The 23,789-nt window shown below is 39.6% G+C and overlaps 1 protein-coding gene across 12 annotated transcripts in view; it reads right to left on the bottom strand.

Moving 5' to 3' along the window:
* The window catches only part of GTDC1 (glycosyltransferase like domain containing 1), a 170,129-nt gene that overhangs the window by 108,634 nt on the left and 37,706 nt on the right, over positions 1 to 23,789 (bottom strand). For 8 of the 12 annotated variants that reach the window (XR_009487292.1, XM_059852520.1, XM_059852521.1 and 5 more), the window contains one exon: positions 8,912 to 9,122. The exons of 1 other annotated variant lie outside the window; for it this stretch is intronic. Coding sequence is in view for 8 of the 11 variants with exons in the window: in XM_059852520.1 (XP_059708503.1) it covers positions 8,912 to 9,093 (182 nt within the window). In the remaining 3 variants the exon portion in view is untranslated. Of the gene's footprint in view, positions 1 to 8,911; positions 9,123 to 10,579; positions 10,708 to 23,789 lie in introns of those variants that run through there. 3 more of the 12 variants (XM_059852522.1, XM_059852524.1, XM_059852531.1) reach the window with 3 other exon arrangements.

The following is a 23,789-nucleotide window of genomic DNA, read 5'->3' as shown; positions in this document are numbered from 1 at the left end:
CATTCTTTAAAATGACTGTGTCCACTGGACCATCAGAGTAAATGTGCAGGAGGAAGGGAGGAAAAGACAGGGACAAAGGACAAAGGCAAGAAAGGAAAAATTCTGTCTAAGGGAAAAAGGAAATTGTGGAAATCTTCATTACAGAACGATGAACAAAAAAAAGCCTTTCAGTTGCTTTGTATTCATCAAAGATATTCCAATTAATAGATGCAATGTATGTATTCCTAATTGTTTTTTGTACAGAAGTTAAATTTATCATCATAATGACTCAAAGCCTACCAATACTTAGGCTGAGATGTATTAAAGGGAAGAGGAGGAGGAAATAAATTGATCAAACTCTGGTATGGGGGAGTCAGAAATTGATCCTAAATTAAATGTTTTCCATTGTGGCACAATTTGGCACAAACTCCTGCCTAGGTATGTGTTGTGTATTTAGGGAAGAAACGAGATAATAATCCACAAAATTAAGTGGTTTCTGTGTCAATTTAGATTAATATTCCTGTTTGATACAGAATGGCATTTATGAAGCAACCATCCATCCACAACCACCCTCACCCACCGTGCCTCAGCTCACACCAGAGTGGGCTCTAAAATTATGGCCCGAGTCCCTTGGATGGCACTGCCCAGGAGGTGCCCTTGGAGAGCAACCAATGGACCCCAGCCTCGCCTTAGGGACAGTCAGTCCTGTAATCCCAGAGCAATCAAGAAGGAAAACACCTTTGGACACATTTTCCAGAGTGACCATGGATCTTCAAAATCTACACTGAAATTCAAGGACACCCACAGTAGGTCTAAAAGATCCCAGCTGGTATGAAAAGCAGATATAGAAAAAAAATCCTAGTATGGTTTGGGTTGGAAGGGACCTTAAAGATCATCCAGTTCCAAATGCCCTGCCATGGGAACCTTGGTGTCTCCAAGCCCCATCCAAGCTGGCTCTCAACCTATGGGCTGAAATAGGTAAGGAAAGGCCTCTGGATTCACTCTGTTGAAGACTGGAAACTGAGATGTCACATTTACCTGAACCAAGACTTTCAAACTTCAACATGTTTGGGTCAAGTTAAAGCTTACCCAAAAAACCCCCCAAAAGTATATGTATTTATATTAGTTCTGAGGTAGGTCTTCTCCCAAAATCCCTTTGCTAAAAACAGTTTGTACAATGTAAAATTCTTTTTCATCATGCATCAATTCACAAAACACAGTCTAGTTGTGGGTACTCATTAAGAAAATTAGTTGTTTATGACACCAGAACACAAAGCTATAAATCTAAATCATGTGCAAAGCAAGAATCTGACAAAATTTGTAATATTTACTTCTTAGTAAAAAAAAAAAAAAAAAAAAAAAAAACCAACAATCTGACAATCTGAGATTAGGAAAAAAATGCAGCACCAAAAAAAAGGGAAAAATCAATATTTTTCTCTTTATTAGATGCAAACTAAAGCTTTTTTTACTTTCCCTTTGGAAGATCAAATTAGTGTTATGGGCTGGAATGACAATGAATTGTGGAAAGTATCATATTCTTTATAATATAGTAGTGTATATGTTTGTTATTTGAAAATAGAAATGTAATCCATAACTAATGTAGAAATAAAATATATATACACAGCAACCATTTAAAAGGACAGATAAAATCCTCATTAAAATCCTAAGTGCAGAAATACTGAATCATAATGCACAATTTCATTACATTTTACTGCCAGCAATGTAAATATCAATTCTCCAGGTGATTCATAAAATTCATTTTAGAAAGAAAAATAAGGATTTCACCCGGCATTTGAGAACATAAAGGAAAACACATGCTAGGGTTTGAAAACCCAGACTGTTCTTTCCTTCTCTCATCAGAATATTTTGCTGGAATTTCAGCAAATCTTTTACACATCAAACAGACAACTGCCATTTCACATTAGCACTTTGTACAGATCACCCAGCAGTCCCAGCCCGTGTCCTCCCTGGCCCCGCACCTCTCCCCGCATCGTCCTCATCATTCCCAGCTTACTTCTGCCAAAACTCAGCTCCCATATATACTTCAAAGGAAGGAGCCTGCATTTAAACTCATCTAAACCCTCTTTTAACTATCCAAATTGTGAAATTGCCTAATAATGGGAGTGTATTTAGGGGAAAAAAAAAAAAAAAGCATGTTGGACAAATTAACCAAGTAAAGTTTTTGGAGGGAAGAGTGCATGTGGGGGTTTCCACACAAAAACGTAAAGAAAACCTGTCACTTTTAAAATGAATAGCTACCATCTGCCAGCATTTTATCTGAGGCAAAGTTGATTAATGCAAAGTGAATGTTTAAGATCACATTGCTGTCTGCCTGAATAAATTTCAGGTAGTTTACTTGGGAGGATTTTTTGTCCTGGTTTTAGAAGATTTTTTTTCCTGTTCTTATTGGATCGCCCCCTCCAAGTTTTTCGGCAGCCAGTGCTAAGAATAAAAAAACATTTGTTCTTAAATCATGGTGCTGTACAAGGACTTTTGAGCACCAGAGTATTGTTTCTGGCCCTTCAGAGCAAGAGAATTCATCTCCCTCAAAAGGACATCCCACCTCCTTCATCAGCTTCACAAAAACTTTTCAGGCAGCCTCTCTCCATCACATTGAAAAGGAAATTTTCGCAGTCTGGTTGTGAGCAGAGAAACAACAGCAGTGCTGTTATCCTCAATAGGAAGTGATTTTGCCTCCAGACCCTCCCTAATTTTTTACTTCATTTTTTTCACTGGGTTAAGTCTTTTTACCAGATTAGTTTTTTTTTTTTTTTACCAATTATTTAATCATTTGCTTTTATTTACACTATCTTCACCATTTAAAAAAAAAGCAAATTAATTACGATTCTAAACCCTTTTTCTGTTAACTTTCACACCTTGATTTATATTAGCATTCTGCTAAAAATCATTCTCAAATCCATTTGATAATATGCTCCCCTTCCCAAATTCTCTTTGACCGTTAACATTTTTCAGAAGAACCTTCCAGAACAGGTTTGGGGCGATATTAACCTAAATCAAGCAAAACCCAGTTTTACACATGCATTCCCATGTTACGTTTTTCCAGCATCAGATGGCCTCCAAGTTCTCCCTCAGCAGAGAGAATTTCACACCCCTTATCCAGGCTGGGACACCCTCTATTATCCAGGGCTACAGCAGTGGAGGGCATCATCTGTGCTGAGTGGTGGAGCTTCGTGCCATTCCATATGGACGTATATTCTCTGTGCTTACACTCAAAGCTGGCTGGACACCAGCCAGCTCTGGTCAGAAGTCACCAAGTTGTTTTAGCTCAGTACATGGTGCCTGTGTCTCGTATCTCAGTAGGGTTTATTGGTTGAGGCTCAATGTGGTGCTAGGATGGCCATCTGGCCCCCGGAGCGGAGCGAACTCCCAGCCAGCTCCCTCAGAGCGTGGGCAGGACAAACGTGTGTGCGTTTGCACCAGCCCGTGTGAACTAACCTGGGTGAACTCAAAATGGTTTGTTCGGGGAAAAAAACCCGAGCAAGTTTAGCACTAATGGAATTAAAGCAGTAATGACCCCTTTGTTCAGCGAGGGAGCAGAAAAGCGGAGTGCAGGGCAAAGAGTGGAGTGCAGAGCGAAGCAGGGGCTCCCACACCTTCCTTTGAGCACCTCCACAACAAGGTGAGAATGTGGAGATTTGTACCCATCAGTGAGTTACACCCACTGATATTTTCAATCGAAAAAGTGTTTAAGGCCAGCTTGGATAGGGATTGGAGAAACCTGTCTAGTAGAAGGTGCCTCTGCCCATGGCAAAGGGGTTGGAACGACATGGTCACCTCCAACCCAACCCTGTCAGTGATTATGTGTTTCTAGGAGACCTGAACCCTGTCCTTATGGCATACTGGACATTACATTTAGTCACCTTATATATTCCTGCCTTTACATTGCCTCATCAAAGCAGAAGGGATCGCTAGGAGCACGTTCCCTTCCTTTCCAGGAGCACATCCCACTGTGCCCCACACAAAACTGCAGTTAAAACACAAAGAGCAAAGACATGGGGTGAAACCAAGACAACCTCTGGGCAGAAAATTATTCCGTAATTCAAAGAGATGAGACACGTCCCATCTTCAAATGCAGTGAATTTGAGCAGCAACATCAAAACACACATTTTCAGTAGTTAACGCTATGAATGAGGTTTATGTTTATTCACCTATATATAGAATCAAACACCATAAAATATGCCCAAAAATCCCAAACAGTATCAGATAAACTTTTTCTTTTAATTTGTAAGTAATTGGTTACCTTATTTTAACTAATGTACTATTCATACATACCATTTTTTTATTCCTTACCTGTGCATTATGAGGGTCAAATTCTAGGATGGCCTCTAATGCAGGACAAATTATTGCAGTTCCTACAAAGACTATATAAACATTTCCAGTATTTTACAGAAATATGTAAATAGGCAGGAATGTTTCAAGCACAAATGGGTATCTATGTATTCAGATTTAATGAAATTTGCCCTGCCCTGCTCTGAGTTACATCCTCAAACACTTTCTTGAGGGCATGCAGGAATGTTTCTGAAAACAAAACATCTAGAAAATGGTTAAATCCTCAAGCTTGCAAATGGTCGCACATCCACACAGTGTTTTCAGTAGGATTGAAATACTCACTGGAAAAAAAAATTTAAATGTAAAGGTATTTAAGTAACACAGACCAAAAGAATTCACTCTACAATAATGCATTTTCTGTTTATAGAAGTAAAGCATCAGATCTGAAACAGTTCTTAAATCTAGTAGATTTTAGTAGAATATTTAAAAAAAAAAATAAAGCCAAGAAACAACCACATCTACATTATATACTGCTGAAATGTATTCTCCTTTGCTGAACACCACCCCCAGGTTGGGTTTTTTTTCCAGAGTTCTATTAATTGAAAACAATAATTTGTTTTCTCTTTTGTAAAACGTAAAAAGCACAGAATTTGTCTTTAAAATATAGTTGTCAGATATCAAGGGGTATATATATGCTAACATTTACCCTAGGGGTATTTCAGGGCTAGAATCTGTTACAAATAAAATCTTTATTCATATGAACAGCTACCTGGGGGGCAATACTGAATGTTATACATAATATTTATATATATATATTTAAAATAATATAGCAGTGCTATTAAAACACACTGGAAGCTACTCTGAATTTAGTCACTCTGTTTTACAGTTTTATACTACTAACTTTTTGGAGATTGAATTATTTTGCAGAGGGTAGCTCCTAAAAGATAAACTCCTTTCATCTAATGTATCATACCAGTGTTTTACTATCTGTAATTTAATAGACTGCTCACTGTAACAAAAAAAATAATTACAGGAAAAAGAAAAGCATTTTTGTTTTTCATTAAATTGTGCAACAGTATTTTCAAATTTGAGAATTTTCCTTGAATTAAGAATTTTTAAAAGGCTAAAAAAATTTCTTCTTCCACATGCTTTCTAGAATTACAGAATAGTTGCTGTGTGCTATGGAAAACAACTTCAGGCTAAAGATCAGACACCCACATTTATCAAGAAGCTGAAGCTGTCTGAAGAATTTGGGAGACAAAGCAGTGAGCACAGCAGCTCTGCAGAGTGCCAGCAGCCTGAGGAGGCTCTGCTGGACCTTCCAAATCCATGGAATGAAGATAATATCCCACCAACTGCTAACAAAACTCTCAGATGGTTGACAACCTTGTCTAGAGAAAGCAGACAGTAATTCCTCCCTTTTTCAGTGCACTTCAAATGCTGTGATTTGGAAACTGCCACAAGAATGAACTCCTCGTACCAAAGCAACATCCAAACACCTTCTTTCAAATTAGGAAAAAATCAACTGTTACTCTACAGCAATTGAAATTCAGTCTGTGGCTGCTGCACATCAATCTATGTAATCATTCCAAGATCTCTAGGCAAGTGATCCACCTTTAAATTCTCCTTCTGGCCTTCTAAATTGAAGGGATTCTGCATGCTTGGGCTTCCCACTCCTCAAGGCTCCCATGCTCCTCTCAGGAGATGAAGGAAAACATGAGCTGGTTTAACACATTGCTCAACAAAGCCAAGAAAACAGAAAAGCAAAATTTTCTGGAGAAATGCAGCATAGACTTTGCATTGGGGAATTATTACAAATCCAGGCAGTCCTGCAGATCAAACACCGAGTGTCCGGTATCTCCCGCAACAGCTCTGTGTGTTCCCTGTGGAGGGTGAGGACACCTTCTCCCTGTGACAATCCCGGGGAGATCTCCATGTTCTTGGGAACATCATGTTCCTGCACACCAAGAGAGTGGCATACAGTTCACAAAAGTAACATTAAATGCCCTGTTCATTTCCAACTCAGCTTTAGTTTGTGCTCAAGGGAGGATACGTCTGTTCTCTGATAAAACAATTAGCAAGTTCATCACAGAAACTCTGCTCACTGCAGAGCGTCTGAGCTTAACATCTACGGCTCTGCACTGCATCCTTTGTTTCAAAAGCACTTATTAACACTATTCCTTAACTCTGAGTGTCACATTTAAACTAACAAACCTTCCTGCTCCCAAAAAGCTTATATGGATAGACGTCTAAGTCCTTTAACATATATCTACACTACTTCTCTAAAATACATCTAACATCATACTAAACAGCATCAGTATTTATTTCTCACACACACCAGGATCCTGAAATAAAGTACAGTTTGAACATAAAGATTTAGTAAGGCAGCTCCGTTATCACAAGTGTTTGCACTTGAAATATCCGTGACCTTTCTGCACTACTATACATACAAATAAAAACAAGGCATTTACGAAATGTCACATTTATGGAAAGCACTTATAAAAGAAAGGGTTTTTTCTGTAAATAATATCAATATTATAAGTAATGAAAATTTGGTATTTTCCACAACCTCACAAGAAGGTTGAAATATTTAAATGTGCAATTCTAAACACGCAGTATTGCCAGTTTACAATGGAATTTTGTCTTTACAAACTGCTCCCTGGGAAGCTGATCTTCACTGGTTATTAGAAAGCTTAGAAATAACAGGATTAAAATTAATTTTAATCAATGTGTTTTCTTATAGGAGAGTAGTCATCCTTACGAGGTTGAATCTGATGCACCTATACTTTCAATTTAATAAAATAATCGAAACATTCAATTACAAAACAAACATCAAAAATGTGCAAGTAAAGTAGAAGGTACCTCTAATCAGTTTTCCTCTCACCAGCCATATCAGCCCTTGATCCTAAAATTTTATGCTGCCTGCGAGGACAAGGTACAAATTCTATTTTAACCATCGCATCTTTGTCAACTTTGACTGTTTGATTCCCTCTGCTCCAACCCAAACAGCACCAGCAAAGAAAACGCTTTCCTCTCCTTAAGATGCTCCATTGGTTAGATCAGATTTATTTGCTGTCAGTAAAGGTTGTATTTGCACATAAGTCTATGACAGATTGCAAGTTTATTAACTTCAAGTGAGTTTTCAGGCTGCTGGGTTGAGGTTTTTTTTGTTGGGTTGTTGGGTTTTTTTGTGGGATTTTGCTTTTTTTGGTTTTTTTTTGTCAGCGCTCCCTCCCCCTTTCCCCAAGATGTGGGTTACTTGACAAATTGGAGTTAAGTTATCTTAGGTCAATGTAACTGTAAGTTAAACTAATGAAGTGTATGTCTATGAGTGATGTCTGATTAGTTTAATGCAGTTAGTGCTGGACAGCTTGGGCTGCTGACCTTGAAGGAACACAGATAACATTGTGATGCGTTGGAGGATGTGGTTGTGATACAAGACAAATTTACATAACAGTTTGTCATGTACACTCCTCCAAAACAAAACTGTTGCAAAAAGAAAGCAAGAGGAAACCAACACTAAATGCCTCTCACAAGACAAAACGGGGAAAATTAATTATAACGTTTGGCTTGAGGTGGGAGATTATTTTAAATGGGAGCCAAAAGCAGGCACAGGAAAGGTGAACATTTACACAATACGTGTTCCGAGATGGCTTAGACATTGTGCTGGGTAACACTGAGCAAATGCAGCGTTCTACAGCACAAATCTACTCTTGAAAAATTATATCCCTTCCTCAGCAAGCACCTACTCACAGTAAAAAATACCAGACCCAGTTCTGAACTGCAACTCATTGGCACATCATTCAGGTGTACTCAAAGTCCTCCTGAAGTTCATTCTGCAGCTTCTTGGGCTAAAGAACCCTGTGCATGAACAGTCTCCCCCCATGAAGGTGCACAGTCCCAATACAATGTTCGCCATGCCGTGAGCAAAGCTCTATCTCACTGCTCCAGACAATCACCTCGCCACATCTCATCTGATCAGGTAGGCCAAGCAAAACTTCTGGGTTTAGAGACAGCTTGGCTCTGGGGGGGGCTGATTCTCACTATGTGATAGCTATCTTGTCGACCTAAATCGCCTGTTTTTATCAGCCCAGGTTCTAGCTGATGGAAATTTGCTACTTACATAAATGTATAATTGACACCCACAGTTGCTGGCACGTTACTGAACCGGACCATTATTAAGATAAAACTGCTCCCTTAATCCTCCAGGTCAGCTTGAGCAGGACACTGATAAATCAGACTTGCTAATAGATACATGGGAGGGCACGTGAGGAAGCTTGCAGTGTTCACATCCGTGCCATCTCTCAGCCTAATCTGTGAAGCACAGTTTAAACCTTTCAGAATGACTGAGCTCACATGATAAGTTTCAAATAAGAGATACACATACATGTATAGACATCAGGCACCCAGATATTGAGAGACTCTCACAGACTGGAGATGCAAGACAAAACAGTCCTGGAACTTCTAAATAAAACATATAATTTTTCAGTTATACCCCAAGGAGAAAAACCTGGGCTGTCCACTGCAAGCCCCTAATTGCTCTCACATACACCCCTGCATTCACACAAGGAGTGTGTTCAAGAGACCTGATTGAAGGCATCTGCATAACTTCAGTTTAGAAATTGTTTAGTCTCTTGGTTACCTGTAATTAGAACTTGTTGGTACTGTTTGCATGAAATAAAGAGCAGAAGTCCGTGCCTTCCAATGCCACTTCTTGGCTGGGAGTGTGCAGAGGACACAATCTTCTTGTAGCTCTTCCTGGAGAAGATCCATCAGCTGTTTGTGGGAGCCACCATAAAAGGGTTCAATGAGAAGGACACTCATTTTACAAGTACTTCAGAACTGTCTGAAACCTGAAAATGAAAACAGAGAAGTATTTTACTTTAGAAACATATCTTTATTATTATTGTTATTGTTACTACTTAAAATTATATCGGAAGAAGAAATATACTGCAAGGCCTTGTAATATATCCTTAATATTATATTAATGAGTTTACCTCAGAAAAGGCTTCTTAGCAATTATGATGACTAGATTATTTTGACCTTTAAAAGATACTGTCTGTAAATTTTAAATGAATGAAAATGTGCAAGACTTAGGAACACATTGTATTTTGAATTTATGGGTTTGTTTTCAATCTGATATTTAAAACCAGCTTTACTTTACACACTAACTGCCTAATACGGTCAATTATTCCATAACTTAGAATGTAGCTTATTCATTCATTCTCCTTTTCCTGGTGGCAGAGAAAATTAAAGAGCAACTCAAACACACTTCAGCCAGAACAGTTGCCAGTAACAGTGATTTGGGTAAGAGACTTAAAGGCAGAGAGCAGCTTGAGGAGATGCAGTCAAGGCATTCCCCAGGACACCCTCCTGCATTGCTGAGAGCTGGGATCACAACCCCAGCAACAACAAAAGATGTAAACCACCCTATTTCTTCTGAGTACTCCAAAGGGGGTAGAAGAGAACACTAGAGGAGGCTCAAGGAAGCTCTGAGACAAAAAGCCACAGAGCTGCTCACAAACAGGATGCAGAACGTGCTGCCCAAAGCAGGGGACAGATGAAAACCTGGTGACTATTGCTCATCGCCCTTATGAGTCACACCCTTGGGGTACTCAAAAGCTGCTTTTCACATGTTTCGAGCAAAGCCACCACACACAAAAGCTGAGAGCAAAACCCTGAAAGGGGTTCACCATCCACAAATACCTCTCTGATGGTTTCCCTCTCAACACTCCCTAAGAATGATGGACTCCCTGCTAAACTCAGTTACTCCGGACTCGTGTTTGACACTGTACATTACAAGACCTTACCCATTTCCTGACCTGCAATTTCTAGTGGTTTCAGACTGCAATCCTTACCTTACCAAAACCTCTGGTGACAAGAAATGAGAATTCAACAGAGAACTACAGACTCTCCTGAAAATCTCAATCATCATCTCAACCATAGTTGAGAAATTTAGTTTGATTCAAGATCAGGCAAAAAATATTATGTATTCTGTAATCATAGGGCAGAAAACAAACAAAAAGTCTTTTAAGTGCACTGTGGCTATCAAAAGATCAGTTAACCAGCAACAAAAATCCAAACACTGAATTAATTTAATTGGGAGACAAAACATAAGAAACCTTTAGGTAGTTTTTTGTTGTTGGCCCACCGCAGTGCCAGATGAAATGGTGATGTAGAGCTTCTGGGTCATTACAGAACAATCAGCAAAAGAAAAAACATTCCATGCTCCAACTTTCCTAATCCAGCCTGGATTCAGGTTATCATTTGCTCTATTATTCACTCCTCCATAATATTTCAAATAAATTACTTGTTTTAACAATTACGTTCTTTGCAAAACCAAAAGGAAAGCCATCTGGAAGCAGATACTTCACTCCATTTTGGAGCTTGCTTCTTTTCAGGTAGCAAAGCAGTTTCTGATCTCTTTTCCACTGACCTAATTTCAAAAAAATCACACTTTTGAGATCACTGACGTTTTCTGAATTTACAATGATGTAACCAAAATCATACTCTCTCCTCCAAAGCCCTTTTGGAGCCTGCAGGGTAATAACTGCTATAAAAACACAAGCTGTGGTTTAGAATCTGCACTATTCACCTAAAGAACAATTTGTAATTAATCATGCTATGCTTGTCATCAAATGCCACCGAAAATTTAATTCAAGGGACTAAAGGGAAGCGTTTTATAAATTCAGCCCCTAAAAACAGGGTATGTGAAAAGTTGGTAAATGCCACTGAGTCAGTCACTTGGGGAGGCTTGCAACTAATTTACAAATCATTAGCAGTATCACTAATAAAGCAATTTGTTCATGAAGCATCTGATCAGATCACACTTCACCAGACTAGTTCTGAAACTGGTTTTATCACCAGGTTTAGCTGAACCCACACTGTGCTCTTTGGTTTTATTTTGCACCAGTTTTCACTGTACATCCCTCACGGGAACACAGAATGACTGTACATGCTGATGGTAAGAGATTGCTCAGTCCTCATGTTTCCTCCTGCTTAAAGACCCTGACATTTACTTAATTATTCTGCATTTACCTACCCTTAGATCTATTAGGGAAACTGCAATACACAACTATTACTATACAATAAACCTCTTTTGGCTATTTACATTGGGAAACTGGGTTGAATCGTGGATGTGTCGTGGAGTGGGTGTTAAGATAGCTCTTGATATGTAATTCCTCACAATAACACTCATAGACCCCGTGGCAGCAGCCCATGAGGGTGACAATCAGCAATGACACATTTTTTTTCAGAGACGACCTAAAGCTCAAAGGTTTTCTTACAAAACTCACTCGCTCCAAAAAATGTAGGTACTGCTTATTGAAATCCTCACTATCACTTGTAGGATTCTGTTGCTGTGTGATCTCTGTACATTACCAGCAATATACACCAAATTCAATTCAGAAAAAATGTTATAATGTTATTTAAGAAGGAGTATATGGTTTATTTTATTCCTTTTTGTCTTTTTTTTTTTTAATAAGATGCTACCTACGTAAGATACAACTAAAGGATAATGGCAGTACAATATATGTCACATTCACTTCAGGGCTTGGGTAAGATGAAGCAACTAAAAAGTCAATAAATCTTCTGTTTTTAAAAGATACACTGATAATGCTAAGGAAATTATATTACATATAACTAATAATTTCTTGTACTTAGAAAGACACAGAGGAGGTAGGACACGGTCGTTTGGCTCATATTTCACCCACATGACTTCCAGTTTTGTTCACATACAAAAATAACAGCTATTATTTTTTCTTTATTTCCCTTGACCCAGCCATGTTAAGGTAAATATGTACCATAAACTCCTCAGAGGTCTCCAAAAGACACAGCTGATAAATGGCCTGAGAACATTCACCGTATCTGATGGAATGCAATCCTCAATTAAATATAAATCACTCCAGGTATTCTTTTCCCCATTTCAAAGAAAACAACAAATATTAGAAAAACAGAACTGCTTCCCCTTTCTCATTACAGTATTTCCTCTCTGGAGCCAGCAATCCTGGGTGTTCCTCAAACAGCTCAACCCCATCCACACGGCTGCAGGATCCTTTCCTTTGAAAATTTCCTACACTGTCTTTACCATACAGAGCAGCACATTCCTCAGGATACACATTACACATCTGAAAAAAAAAAAAAATCCTTCAAAGTGGTAACAGTGTCCAAACGACATGACTAATACAGAGGTATATTGAAGTACTGAGAAGTGTAGGTGGGTAATTAGGTGCTGTCTCAAAGCCAGAAGCTCAGGGTGACATTCAGCCAGGACTTTTGTCACTTGCTGCAGCTTTACCCCACACTGAAACATGGCAAGTGATGGAGTCTCTGAAAGGGCCACTGCTGTTTGAACCTATAATTTCCTTTTAAAAGGAAGTCTGAGTACTGTACAGAGTAATAAATAAAAATTATCTTTAAAGGCATGGAAGAATTAACTGTTCAACCAGACACAAAACCATGGCTTCTTTATAAACTCTAGGTGAATGCCAACTTAGGTATTTTTGTTAACCAACCTAGGCAGAGAAAACCCATCATTTTCCACAATTTATTAAAAAACACACATTCACTCTTATATGCAGAAGTGTGGTTTCACAAACATCAGCATAGCTCACATCAGGAAGCCATAATTAGCTCTGTTCATTGACGCACTCAGACAACATAAATTACAGACCACGTCTAAGTATCCGTCCAACAAAACAGCTGAGCAACCATCCAAACCCAAAGGAATAATTGTTAATATATTCCACAGGTAGAGATCTGCTATTAGTTACAGGAAATAAGGTATATGGTTTCAGTAATGATGGTTTTAACCGTCACAGTCCCACACATATGAGAAATTTATTCCGCTGCCGTATCTGAGCACACGTGGTTCGGAGTGTCGTAACTCAACCCACTGCAAAACCCACCAGGTACAACCTGTGGACACCAACACTCTTAAACCTTTGATGGTTTCACAGAAGCTCGCTGTGATGGCTGACACAGGCAAAAAATTTCCGTGTTCTACAGTGCAATAAAATGTGTTTTTCCAAAGGACTTTTGAGAGTCCTTACCTTTCCTCCTCTGTCCCTTCTCCTTCCCATCCCTACCTGAATTGGGGACGTGCTGCAAATACACACCCAGAGATTGAAAGAGCCTGCATTGCCCTCCCACTCACGACAGTGACTCACCGAAACCCCAAAGCTGTACCTTAAACACAATCACATCTCAAGGTTTAACCAAAATTTAACTTGTATTTAGATCACCCAAAAGTACCAGTTCTGAGGTTTGTCATTACTATACTGCATAAGCGAGAATGACAATTTATCTTTTATATAAACCAAGTGGAAAAAGCAAGAAAACCTCCACTTCTTTTGAGAATGTGGTAAACCAAAATTGTTCACCTGTATTTGGATGGCTGAGCAGCACTAACATTAATTTACTGGTGACACCCATAAACCACAGTCTAGCCCATGTACACAACCCGAGAGCTGCAAACACCTACAGAATACCAAAATTTACCATTACCTGGAGGCAGCAAGGAATGAAACCTGCATGGATTTCCTGGCCTGCTTTGGTTTCACTAAAATACCACATCTCATTTTTACTGTACTTATGATGTACACTTACAAGGGCATGGAGTGACAGAACAAGGAGAATGGCTTTAAACTGAAGGAAGGAAGGTCGGTTTACATTAGAAAATGGGAGGAAATTCTTCCTTGTCATGGTGGAGAGGCTCTGGAACACAGTGCCCACAGAAGCTGAGGCTGCCCCTGGATCTCTGGAAGCATCCAAGGCCAGGCTGGTTGGGGCTTGGAGCAGCCTGGCACAGTGGAAGGAGTCCCTGCCCATGGCAGGGGATGGAACTGGATGAGGTTTAAGGTCCCCTCCAATCCAAACCAACCTGTGATTCTATGACGCAATCAGAATTGCAAACAACATAATTTTTAAAGAATTGGTTTGATCTTAATCAAATTGTGAGGACTGCCAGGTTCAGTTATGTCTATGTTTTCAACCCTGAGATGGAGCAGCAAGAATTGAAAGTCAAGATTTTTAAGATGTCCCATGGCTATTAATCCAGAGAAACCCTGACAAAAGAGACAGTTAAGGCTCCTTTTGGAGTTTATGCATTGAGAAAGTAACGTGCTGTAAAATCTGCGCATTACCCTGTGAATGCTAAGTTAACAATATTGCTATAAATCCTTAGGAAAAATATGTTAAGGCATATGTGGTGTACGCATTTTGAAACTCAGAATTTAAACTGTTTTACTATTTTATCTAGGCAATGGTACTAATGACCTTCATAATTTTCTGCTGTAAATTAAATTTGTTTTTTTCCAGCTACAGAAAAGTAAAAAAAAATTAATCCCTTGAATTTTCTTTTTACCTTCTTCCCTGACACAGTCTGAGACTATCATAAATACTTTGCATCTATACTTCTAGCCATCCTCAATCAACATCTTTGAAGATCTTAATCTATACTGAATAAATTATTGCAATTTATACTTTTTTCCAGTGGAGAAAGACATCTGTGCATCACATTTATGGTTAACTCAAAACCACAACAGTCAAAGCTACCTCTGTGGGGAAGCCTCCATGCCCCCATGGAGCACAGCACTCCAAAGATTTATTTTCAGGGAAATTTCCCTGACTGATGTGCTGATCTCTCAGTACATTTGGAATGGCAATTACAATATGCAACTTGGTTTCTTTGTGTCTAATTGACCTCCTAAATTGTATACATGGGACTAAATACTACTCAGGACAGGGCATGAGGGATACTCAGTACTCTGTAAACTACCTTCACAAATTCAGATTTACAAGGGCAAATTAAGCATTGTTAATATTTAATTAGGATAAAATTTTCCTCCAAAGAAAAGCAAGATAGAAGGGGAAAAGACACAGAAAAGGTGTGAGGGAGAACCAGGGCCATGCTCTGCCAGGGAAACAAATACAGCCACCATCACCAACAAACCCAATTAACTCTTCCACAGGCTTTGTTCCTCTGTCTCCTCCCTGTTATGATCCAAATAGGTTTACAGAAGTTGACATGAGTATGCTGCAGAGCGGAAGATATTAAATAATTATCTTTGCAAAAAGTTTTACATTATTTTAAGGAGCTCTTCCACCACTAAGAGGATTTTTTTAAACAAGGTAAAAAAAAAATACAGCTCTAATATGAGAGTGTAAGAGTATGCCAGGTTTGCAATTGGATCTGAGAGAAAATTAGTTATTCTGATTTAACAGTTAATTATAAGCTCCCATTTGCCATGTAATTCTGAAGCCTGGAAAAATGAAAACGGATTTTAACAGACTGCTAAAGTTGTTAAATGATATGTTGGCTTTATCCAACTTATTTGCAGTGTGTTTACAGCACGTGAAGGATCAAAACAGTTTACAGGACTCAACATTTCCAGTGCTGCACCTATGACTATAAATTTGATCGCACTGATGATGCTGAAGGCTTACATTAGGTTTAAATAGATGAAGGATCCTTGATTTAGAGTATCTCTGAGAGGAGAGGGAACTAATAGGTGTGGTAATGGGAGATGTAGCACTATTTTTAAACTTGACAGGAGACATATTAGTTGCTAGTTCCCTATTATAGAAAAAGTCCCAGTCTGGTAATAATGGGCTGGCATTTTGAAATTCCTCCAATTTATTAGGAATATGATGAGAAATATGCTCCACACACTCTGAGCTTCAGACCAGTTTCTGTACAGAAGGTAAGAATTACAATGTGCATTCATGGCCAGTTTAAAGAGCATATGTGTTCATTTTTTAAAAGTCACAAATATTTTAACTAATTTATTTGAAAGTCAAAGTCTACAGTGCATATTAGCCGATTGATTAAAAGACAAAGCATTTGCTAGAAGCCATCATTAGTCACTCTGTGAGGTAATAAAAATCAACCCACATCAAAAAGTTGATTTGTTCTCCCCAGCAAATCTGAAGTAGCAAAATGCTAAATGAAGACCAAATCACTCTTATGTCAACAGAACTTGGGATTGCGGAATTAAACTGCTCTTATAAAAAGCTGGAATTGCAAGAGTTAATTTAAACATTAGGCTTGGTAGCCTGAGATGTTTGGCAGCAACACTTGAGTGGGCACAAGCCAGATTTCTTTTGTAGTCAGAAGGTATCCCTTTGAATATGTGATGAAAGGATCTGCATCTTCAGTCACACCTTGAGTCCATGAAAAGGATGCAACGAGATCTACTGTCAAATGGAGTTCAGCTGTGAAATCAGGGAGGGGCCCCACACACAAGGGCAATTCTGATGGCAGGTGGCCAGAAAGCCAGCTCTGTCCTGAGCTGCATCCAAAGCCATGGGGGCAGCAGGTCAAGGAAGGGGATGCTGCCCCTCTGCTCCCATGAGATCCCAACTGCAGAGCTGCATCTAGCTCTAGGGTCCCCAGTGCAAGAGACTTGGTAAAGCCAGGCTGGGAGAGCTGGGAGAGGAAGCTCCAGGGAGACCTCAGAGCCCCTGCCAGAGCCTAAAGGGGCTCCAGGAGAGCTGGAGAGGGATTGGGGACAAGGGATTGGAGGGACAGGACACAGGGAACAGATTCACACTGAGAGGGTTAGATGAGATATGAGGACAAAACTCTTCCCTGTGAGGGCAGTGAGGGCCTGGCAAAGTTTGCCCAGAGAAGCTGTGGCTGCCTCTGGATCCCTGAAAGTGTCCAAGGCTGGGTTGGAGAAGGCTTGGAGCAACCTGGGATAGTGGAATATGCCCTTCCCACAGCAGGAGGTGGGAACAGGATGAGCTTTAAGGGTCTCTTCCAACCCAAGCCATTCTGTGATGCAAAGTTCACAAGACATTTCAGTAAGATTACTTCCAAATTTATTTCAACCATGATGGAAAACGGACTTCAAAAGGGGAGCCAAATGTACCTGTCATGTTTTCCACCTTAAGACCTGCAACTAAAGGAACATAAAAAGGACAATCATGAGGATTTTGCCAACCTATGAAATCCTTAATCAAGGGAAGAGAATAAATGATCAAGTTATTGTTTGTTTATGAGATGCAACACTTAAGTACTGGATCCCTACAGAAGTGTGGGCATGATACTCTAAGTAACTTCAAGGCTGAAATGTTACCTATACAAAAAAGCCCTCAGTTTTGAATATTAAGTACTAAAATTTGACAGATGAAATTTTTTGGTCTTTCACTTGCCCAACTCTTTTCAGCTCAAAAGAGAGCTGAACCAGGGCTTCATGCTCTGAAGCCATAAGAACAGAAATACCTCTCGTTAACTTCTGTGCAACCAGCACCACATTGAGGGGTTTTAGAAACCCCTCAAAAGCTCTCAGAGTCAATAGCAAACATCACACAATACTGAATGAGGTCTTCATACAGCACTAAACGTATTTTTCCATGTTAACAATATTTATATCTTATTTCCAACTTGACGTGCAGATGACATGTTACCCACATCAATTTATAAATCCAGCACAATAGGAGTTGCCAATTTGATTTAGTGGTGCAGCACCCTGTTTCCTGTAAATAATTTCCCTAGCAGGCTTTGACTAAGCCCTCTGAAAGGGCTCTAGAAATATTAAAGGCTCCAGTTTCTGGCCAAAATGCTTTCTGACAGCTCACTGCAAGTGTTCCCCAGCATCTCTGCTGACCCAAGAATAGCAAATTTAATGACTTAAGTCACTTGTTTCTATCCTCTTGTGTGCAGAGCTTGCAAATTACTTCAAGGATTGGCTTAAAGCAATGAAGAAAAGCGTATTCATACATTTTATTTTACTTCACAAGTATCAGAAAGTTAAGGGGTCTGCCTCCTCCACTGGGAAGTATCTATGGATACACACATTGCAGAAAGCTGAAAAACACTGACACGAGTTAAATAAACATGTCTGGTATCATCTGCCAATTGAAATGGTGAGCATTGCAGGAAATATTTGTTTTCCATGAATAAAAGCGATACACAAGCATCTCAAAACAATCTGTTTTGGAAGGTTATTTTGGTTGTTTTGTAAACAAGTTTAGGTTCTGAGCTGATGTTTTCAAAACAGATACTGCAAAGCGAATGAATATTCATGTCTGGGGGAGACCCTAACAGACATTAAACAAGTGCGTGGCCCTTTTTAACAGTGCCACAGATAAAGCAAGGCAAGGACACTCAGAGAGGACATCAAGATGTAAATTTTTTCCTTGAAGTTTCTCAGATGGCTGAAAAGTGCCATTAAAATCCTCATGCTCAAAAAAGCCTGGGCCCTAAAAACTTGGCTTTTATTGCACATAAGAAAATCTGGCTACAACCCACAAACAGCACTGTAGTCTTTAACAAAAAGAATTAAAAACAGGGATTTTTTTTTTTTAATTTGACTTCATTATAAATCATGAATGTATCAGTACAACTCACTTAGGTTTTCGGCTTTAGGGTCACTTGGGAATCATTTAAAACCTGTCTGAAAACCATTTACTGTGCTGGAGCAACTGGCCACACTCACAAAACTTCTCTTAAAAGCCTGAAAATCCTTATCAAAATAAATCATCCTGCTCAGCAAAACCAAAATTATGCTGTCACTTACCAGCTCCTTCCACTTGTACCACCACAGAACCTACAGAACCTGGAACACTCCCCCCACACACTGGTACAACACTAAGAATCGCTGAATAGTTTGGGTTGGAAGAGACCTTAAAGGTTATCTTGTTCCAACCCTGCAGGCAAGGACACCTTACACTAGAGCAGACAGCTCCACACCCCATCCAGCCTGGCCTTGGACACTTCCAGGACTGGGAGTTCAGGAACATTAAGTATGGTTTATAATGGCCATGACTACAGGGGAGCAAAGAACAAAACATATTCACTGCAGGGCTCAGAGCTGAAGGAACTATTTTAAGGTCATTACTGGAAGATGCAAACTATTTAAAGTTTAGCTGGCTATTAGTAGGTGCTCTTGCTGACACTGCTGATAAAAATCCCAGAAATACCATTACAAGGCAACGCAAGAAACCGCTCACACCTCACACACGCAAGGTCTGTGCTTAATATTCCCACTTCTTCGTTTCAAAGCCACAAATATCACAGCCTCTGCCAGCAAGTTAAAGATGTGTTCTGACTCCTACTAAAGACATCAGAGTTGTGCAGTTACTCTGGCCATTGGGAGATTTTTGGCAATACCCCCAGTTAAGCATTCACAGCAGCCATAAGCAGCTCTTGGAGGCCTGGAGAACAACAGCATATGGACAGTTTGGGAAAACCTCTGTAATCAGGGCAGTGTTACTTCAGAACAGTGTTCATGTGCAGTCAGGCTCACAGCAATGCTGCAGCTGAAACTTATGGATATTTTCCATGTACATGGACCTGTTTGAGTGGGTCCAAAGGAGTCCAAGAGGATGTTTCAAGGGCTGGAGCCCCTCAGCTCTGAAGCCAGGCTGGGAGAGCTAGGAGTGTTCACCCGGAGAAGAGAAGGCTCCAGGGAGACCTCTGAGTCCCTTTTGGTGCCTCAAAGGCCTTCAGGAGAGCTGGAAAGGCTATTGGTACACGGGCCTGGAGGGACAGGACACAGGGAATGGCTTCAGACTGAAGAGTAAGGTTAGACTAGAGATTTGGAGGTGCTTTGGTTATAGAGATGACATTAAACCCACATTTAAATCACCTATTTATGCTGTGATATTCAAAAATCACTTTCATTAAGTGAATCTGAAGCCAAGAGAGGTGATACACAGGCCTTAGTACAGAGTGAATGATGCAGATCTTTCCCAATATTTTCAGATCCCATTTTCCCATCAGTGTTTAAGCAGAGACTAATCCCACAAAGCTTTGTAAGCAATAGATACCTGAAGGTGCTTATGAAAGTGATTTAGCCCCACATTTAAGGTAGAAATAAATCTGGAAGACACTCTCCTCCTGTGACCACTGAAGATAAAATATAATTACGAGGGAGGGGACAGGGCAGGAAGGAAAAGAATAAGTTCCCTTCAGAAAATATACATGTGGAAAAAAACACAGACGAGGTACCCAAAATAAGCAATACCATACAAATGCTTTGAGAAAAGAGAATTATTTCCACCTATCTGCATTGATCACACACACACTTGCTTCCACTGACAAGAACGTAATCCAAACTCTGCCTGTTCATCTCAAAGTGGTTATGAAGCCATGTGTGAGGTGCATTCAACATCCTCTAAGATGAACAGAATCTGTTTTGCATGCCAATATCCTTGGAGAGAGCAATATTCATGCAAGATGATTCAAGCTACTCTTCAGAGCTGCAGCACTCTGCCTCCCCATTGAAGCTCTGAATGAGCATGGGCAAGAGAGATCCATAAACCATTTTTCCTAGAGTCTATAGACAGTTGGTTTCTTAACACTCACGGAAACATCTTCTTGGGCATTAACAGAACGACTTAGAAAGAAAAAAGTCTGCTTTTTCTCTTTAGAGCTGAGTTTCTTTTCAAGCTGTGTAACACCACTTGATATTTAGTTTAGCTACTCAACCAAGCATCAGCCTTCAATGTATCCAAGGTGCAGAATGGTTGACTAACACAGACCATTTCACTTGTTCGGGCTTATTTACAAATACCACTTACATACTGCTGGCATTTATAATGACACCTGGGATGTTGCTGACACACCACTACGTTTGTAAAGTTGGAGTCTACAGGCACAGTGGATTCTAAGAAATGTGCTGGGGAATACGCACAGCATTTCCTTTGACTGTAACTAGAATGGTTACTTTGACTATATCCTATCTGAATAGGGAAAAAAAGCTTCAGAAACAAGCTTTAGCAAGGTTAATCCCCCACTGATTTTCTTATCACTCAACACTATTTCACTCAATTACTTTTGTCAATGATTTTTTCAAAAAATTGCCTCCTGACCATATTACAGGATTGCTTAAATTATACTGCAGAGACACATTCATGCATACACAGAACTTCATGTGTTTCTGACTACTGACTTGTTATTCCAAAGCCCACAGCCTCTAAATACTACACTTCAGTCCTAGAAACCTTGACACAGTGTTTGATGACAGAGAAATACTTGGTTTGGTTTTGTATATATAGAGCCAGACTACAAGGCATTTACCTTAGAGTGGGAGCAAAAATGGAATATAGATGATTTATTCAACTTTGCAAAGCCAGAGGAGTCCTAATCTGCATTAACATGTCCCAAGCCTTGAAGTGTTCACAGCCAGCTAGGATGGGGCTTGGAGCAACCTAGGATAGTGGAAGGTGTCCCTGCCCATGGCAGGGGTTGAAACTACATCACTTTTAAAGTCCCTCACAACCTCAACCATATTATGATTCTAAAACAAAACAAAACACTGCATACAAGCTCAAATTACTAGCAATTTGTAAGAAAAAGCTTGGATTCTTACACAGAACTAATAATATAACTTCTAACCAAACACTGTCAATTGTTCTGTCTAAATATGCTTGAAACAACAAACTGTAATTATTCTAACCCCCCCCCCCCCCCCACCCCAAAATCATACTACACCTTCTGCCTGGGGTTTTCTCATTATTAACAACAAGAGGTTTAATTTATCTGCTTTTATCCAAAAATGCTGAAGAGCTTAACAAACATTAATTAAACCTCACAACACTCCTGTGAGGTAGGTAGGTATTGTTATCTCTGCTTTACAGATGAGAAAACCTGAATTAAAAATTGTGATTTGCACCATTTCCCAACAGTAGTTTTACAGCAGTTTTACAGTAAAACCAAGTGCAGAAAAAGGGAGCAGTGACTTGCATGTCCTGACTCCCAACCACCACAATATACATTCTCTTTCAAACCAGCAGGACTTTACTTGACACTTAGCCACACGTGAGAAAAATATTCTGAAAAACAGCATTAATTTATCATTACCATCACCCCTTCTAAGAAAATACAAATACATCTTTTATCCAGATTGTACTTCCATTATCTCATTATGAAAATGAGACAAAATTGTATCCTCTTCATCTGGATAGCTGATGAATTCCATCTTCAAAAGGAAAATCCACACTTCTTGAAACCATATGAATTGTTTCTCAAAAAACTGAATCCCTGATTTCCTCTTGTCACTTACATTTCTTAACATTTTCTAAGTTTTTCCCTATTCTCTTATCTTCTTTTCTCATTACTTCATGTTGCACTTTCCTTCCCTTAGTCCTACACCACCTTTTTCTTCTTAATTGTTTTTTAATGATAAAACAGAGGATTTACTTACAAACAAGCACATCAACTACTACCTAGATGGGTCACATACCAATTTTTCCTGTCTCAAACTAGTCTCACTTCAACCTGTGTATGAACATATCCTCCATCTGACAGTCCACAAAATCAAACACTCTTCTCTTTGTCCATTCTTCCATTCTACCATATTCCTCATTAGAAAACCTCTAGAAGCTTCACAGTTCTCTTCCTTTATTTTCCATGTCCAATTGCCAGTTTCACTTCCCTGTCTATTTCCACAAATATAACAAATCTGTCCTCTATAAAAGTGGCCAGCTCTGATGTTTTGTAAACTAAGGTGGCACAATAAATATTTCTGAATGGACATGGAGACAACTGAAGTTATAGAAACTTATATTAAAATATAAGTTGATAAAAGATTTTTTTTTTTACAAAACAACTGTAAAATGTTTTTGAAGTCATATGATTTTTCTATTACTTGATTTCTCTTATTTTAGCATCAGCAAGAAAAGTTAAATTAGACCCTTTTTTTTAAACCACACAAGCTAGCACATCTTGTTTGTACTGCTTGCTCTAATGAAGTGAGCCTACACTCGCCAGTGCACAGTAAAAATAGGTAGCTCTGTTATTCATATACACTGCAAGCAGCATCTTGCAGGCTCTGAGAACTTGTTCTCATCATATGGAGGCTGCAATAAATGTTCAGCCACTGTTTTCTCCTTCAGCTCTCAAAATTACAGCTGGATTCTTTAAGCATTACATGTGATTTCTTGCACTTTAAAGCTTCTGAACTACTTGAATTGCAAGACGCAGAAGCTCTGCCCACAGACACTTTCTTGCTCCCACTTATTTCATGCTACAGCCAGAAAAGTACCAAATGCTACTTGTTCATGGGGTTTGCTGGTCAATGGATACAGGATCCTCCCAGACACATTGCAGCTGAGCAGGATCTGCATTTGCCTCTGCAGCATACAAACCCCATCTACTGCCATACAAAGTATTTTATTGTGACAGCCTGAGAGAGCTGGGGGTGTTAAACCTTGGGAGGAAAAGGCTCAGGAGAGAGCTCAGAGCCCCTTTAAGCACTGGAAGGGACTCCAAGAGAGCTGGAGAGGGACTGCGGACAAGGGATGGAGGGACAGGACATGGAGGAATGGCTTCACATGGACAGAAGTCAGGGTTAGAGGGATACTGGGAAGGAATTCCTCCCTGTGAAGGTAGGGAGGCCCTGGAAAGGGCCAGAGATGCTGTGGCTGACCCTGCATCCCTGGAAGTGTCAAGGCCGGGTTGGACAGGGCTTAGAGCCCCCTGGGATAGTGGGAGGTGTCCCTGCCCATGGCAGGGGGCTGAAACAGCATGTCCCTTCCAAACCAAACCATTCTGTGATTCTCTAGGTCTAGGA

Source organism: Haemorhous mexicanus, chromosome 8 (genome assembly GCF_027477595.1).
Source record: "Haemorhous mexicanus isolate bHaeMex1 chromosome 8, bHaeMex1.pri, whole genome shotgun sequence".
NCBI lineage: Eukaryota > Metazoa > Chordata > Aves > Passeriformes > Fringillidae > Haemorhous > Haemorhous mexicanus.
This window is presented reverse-complemented; position numbering and strand designations above follow the sequence as displayed.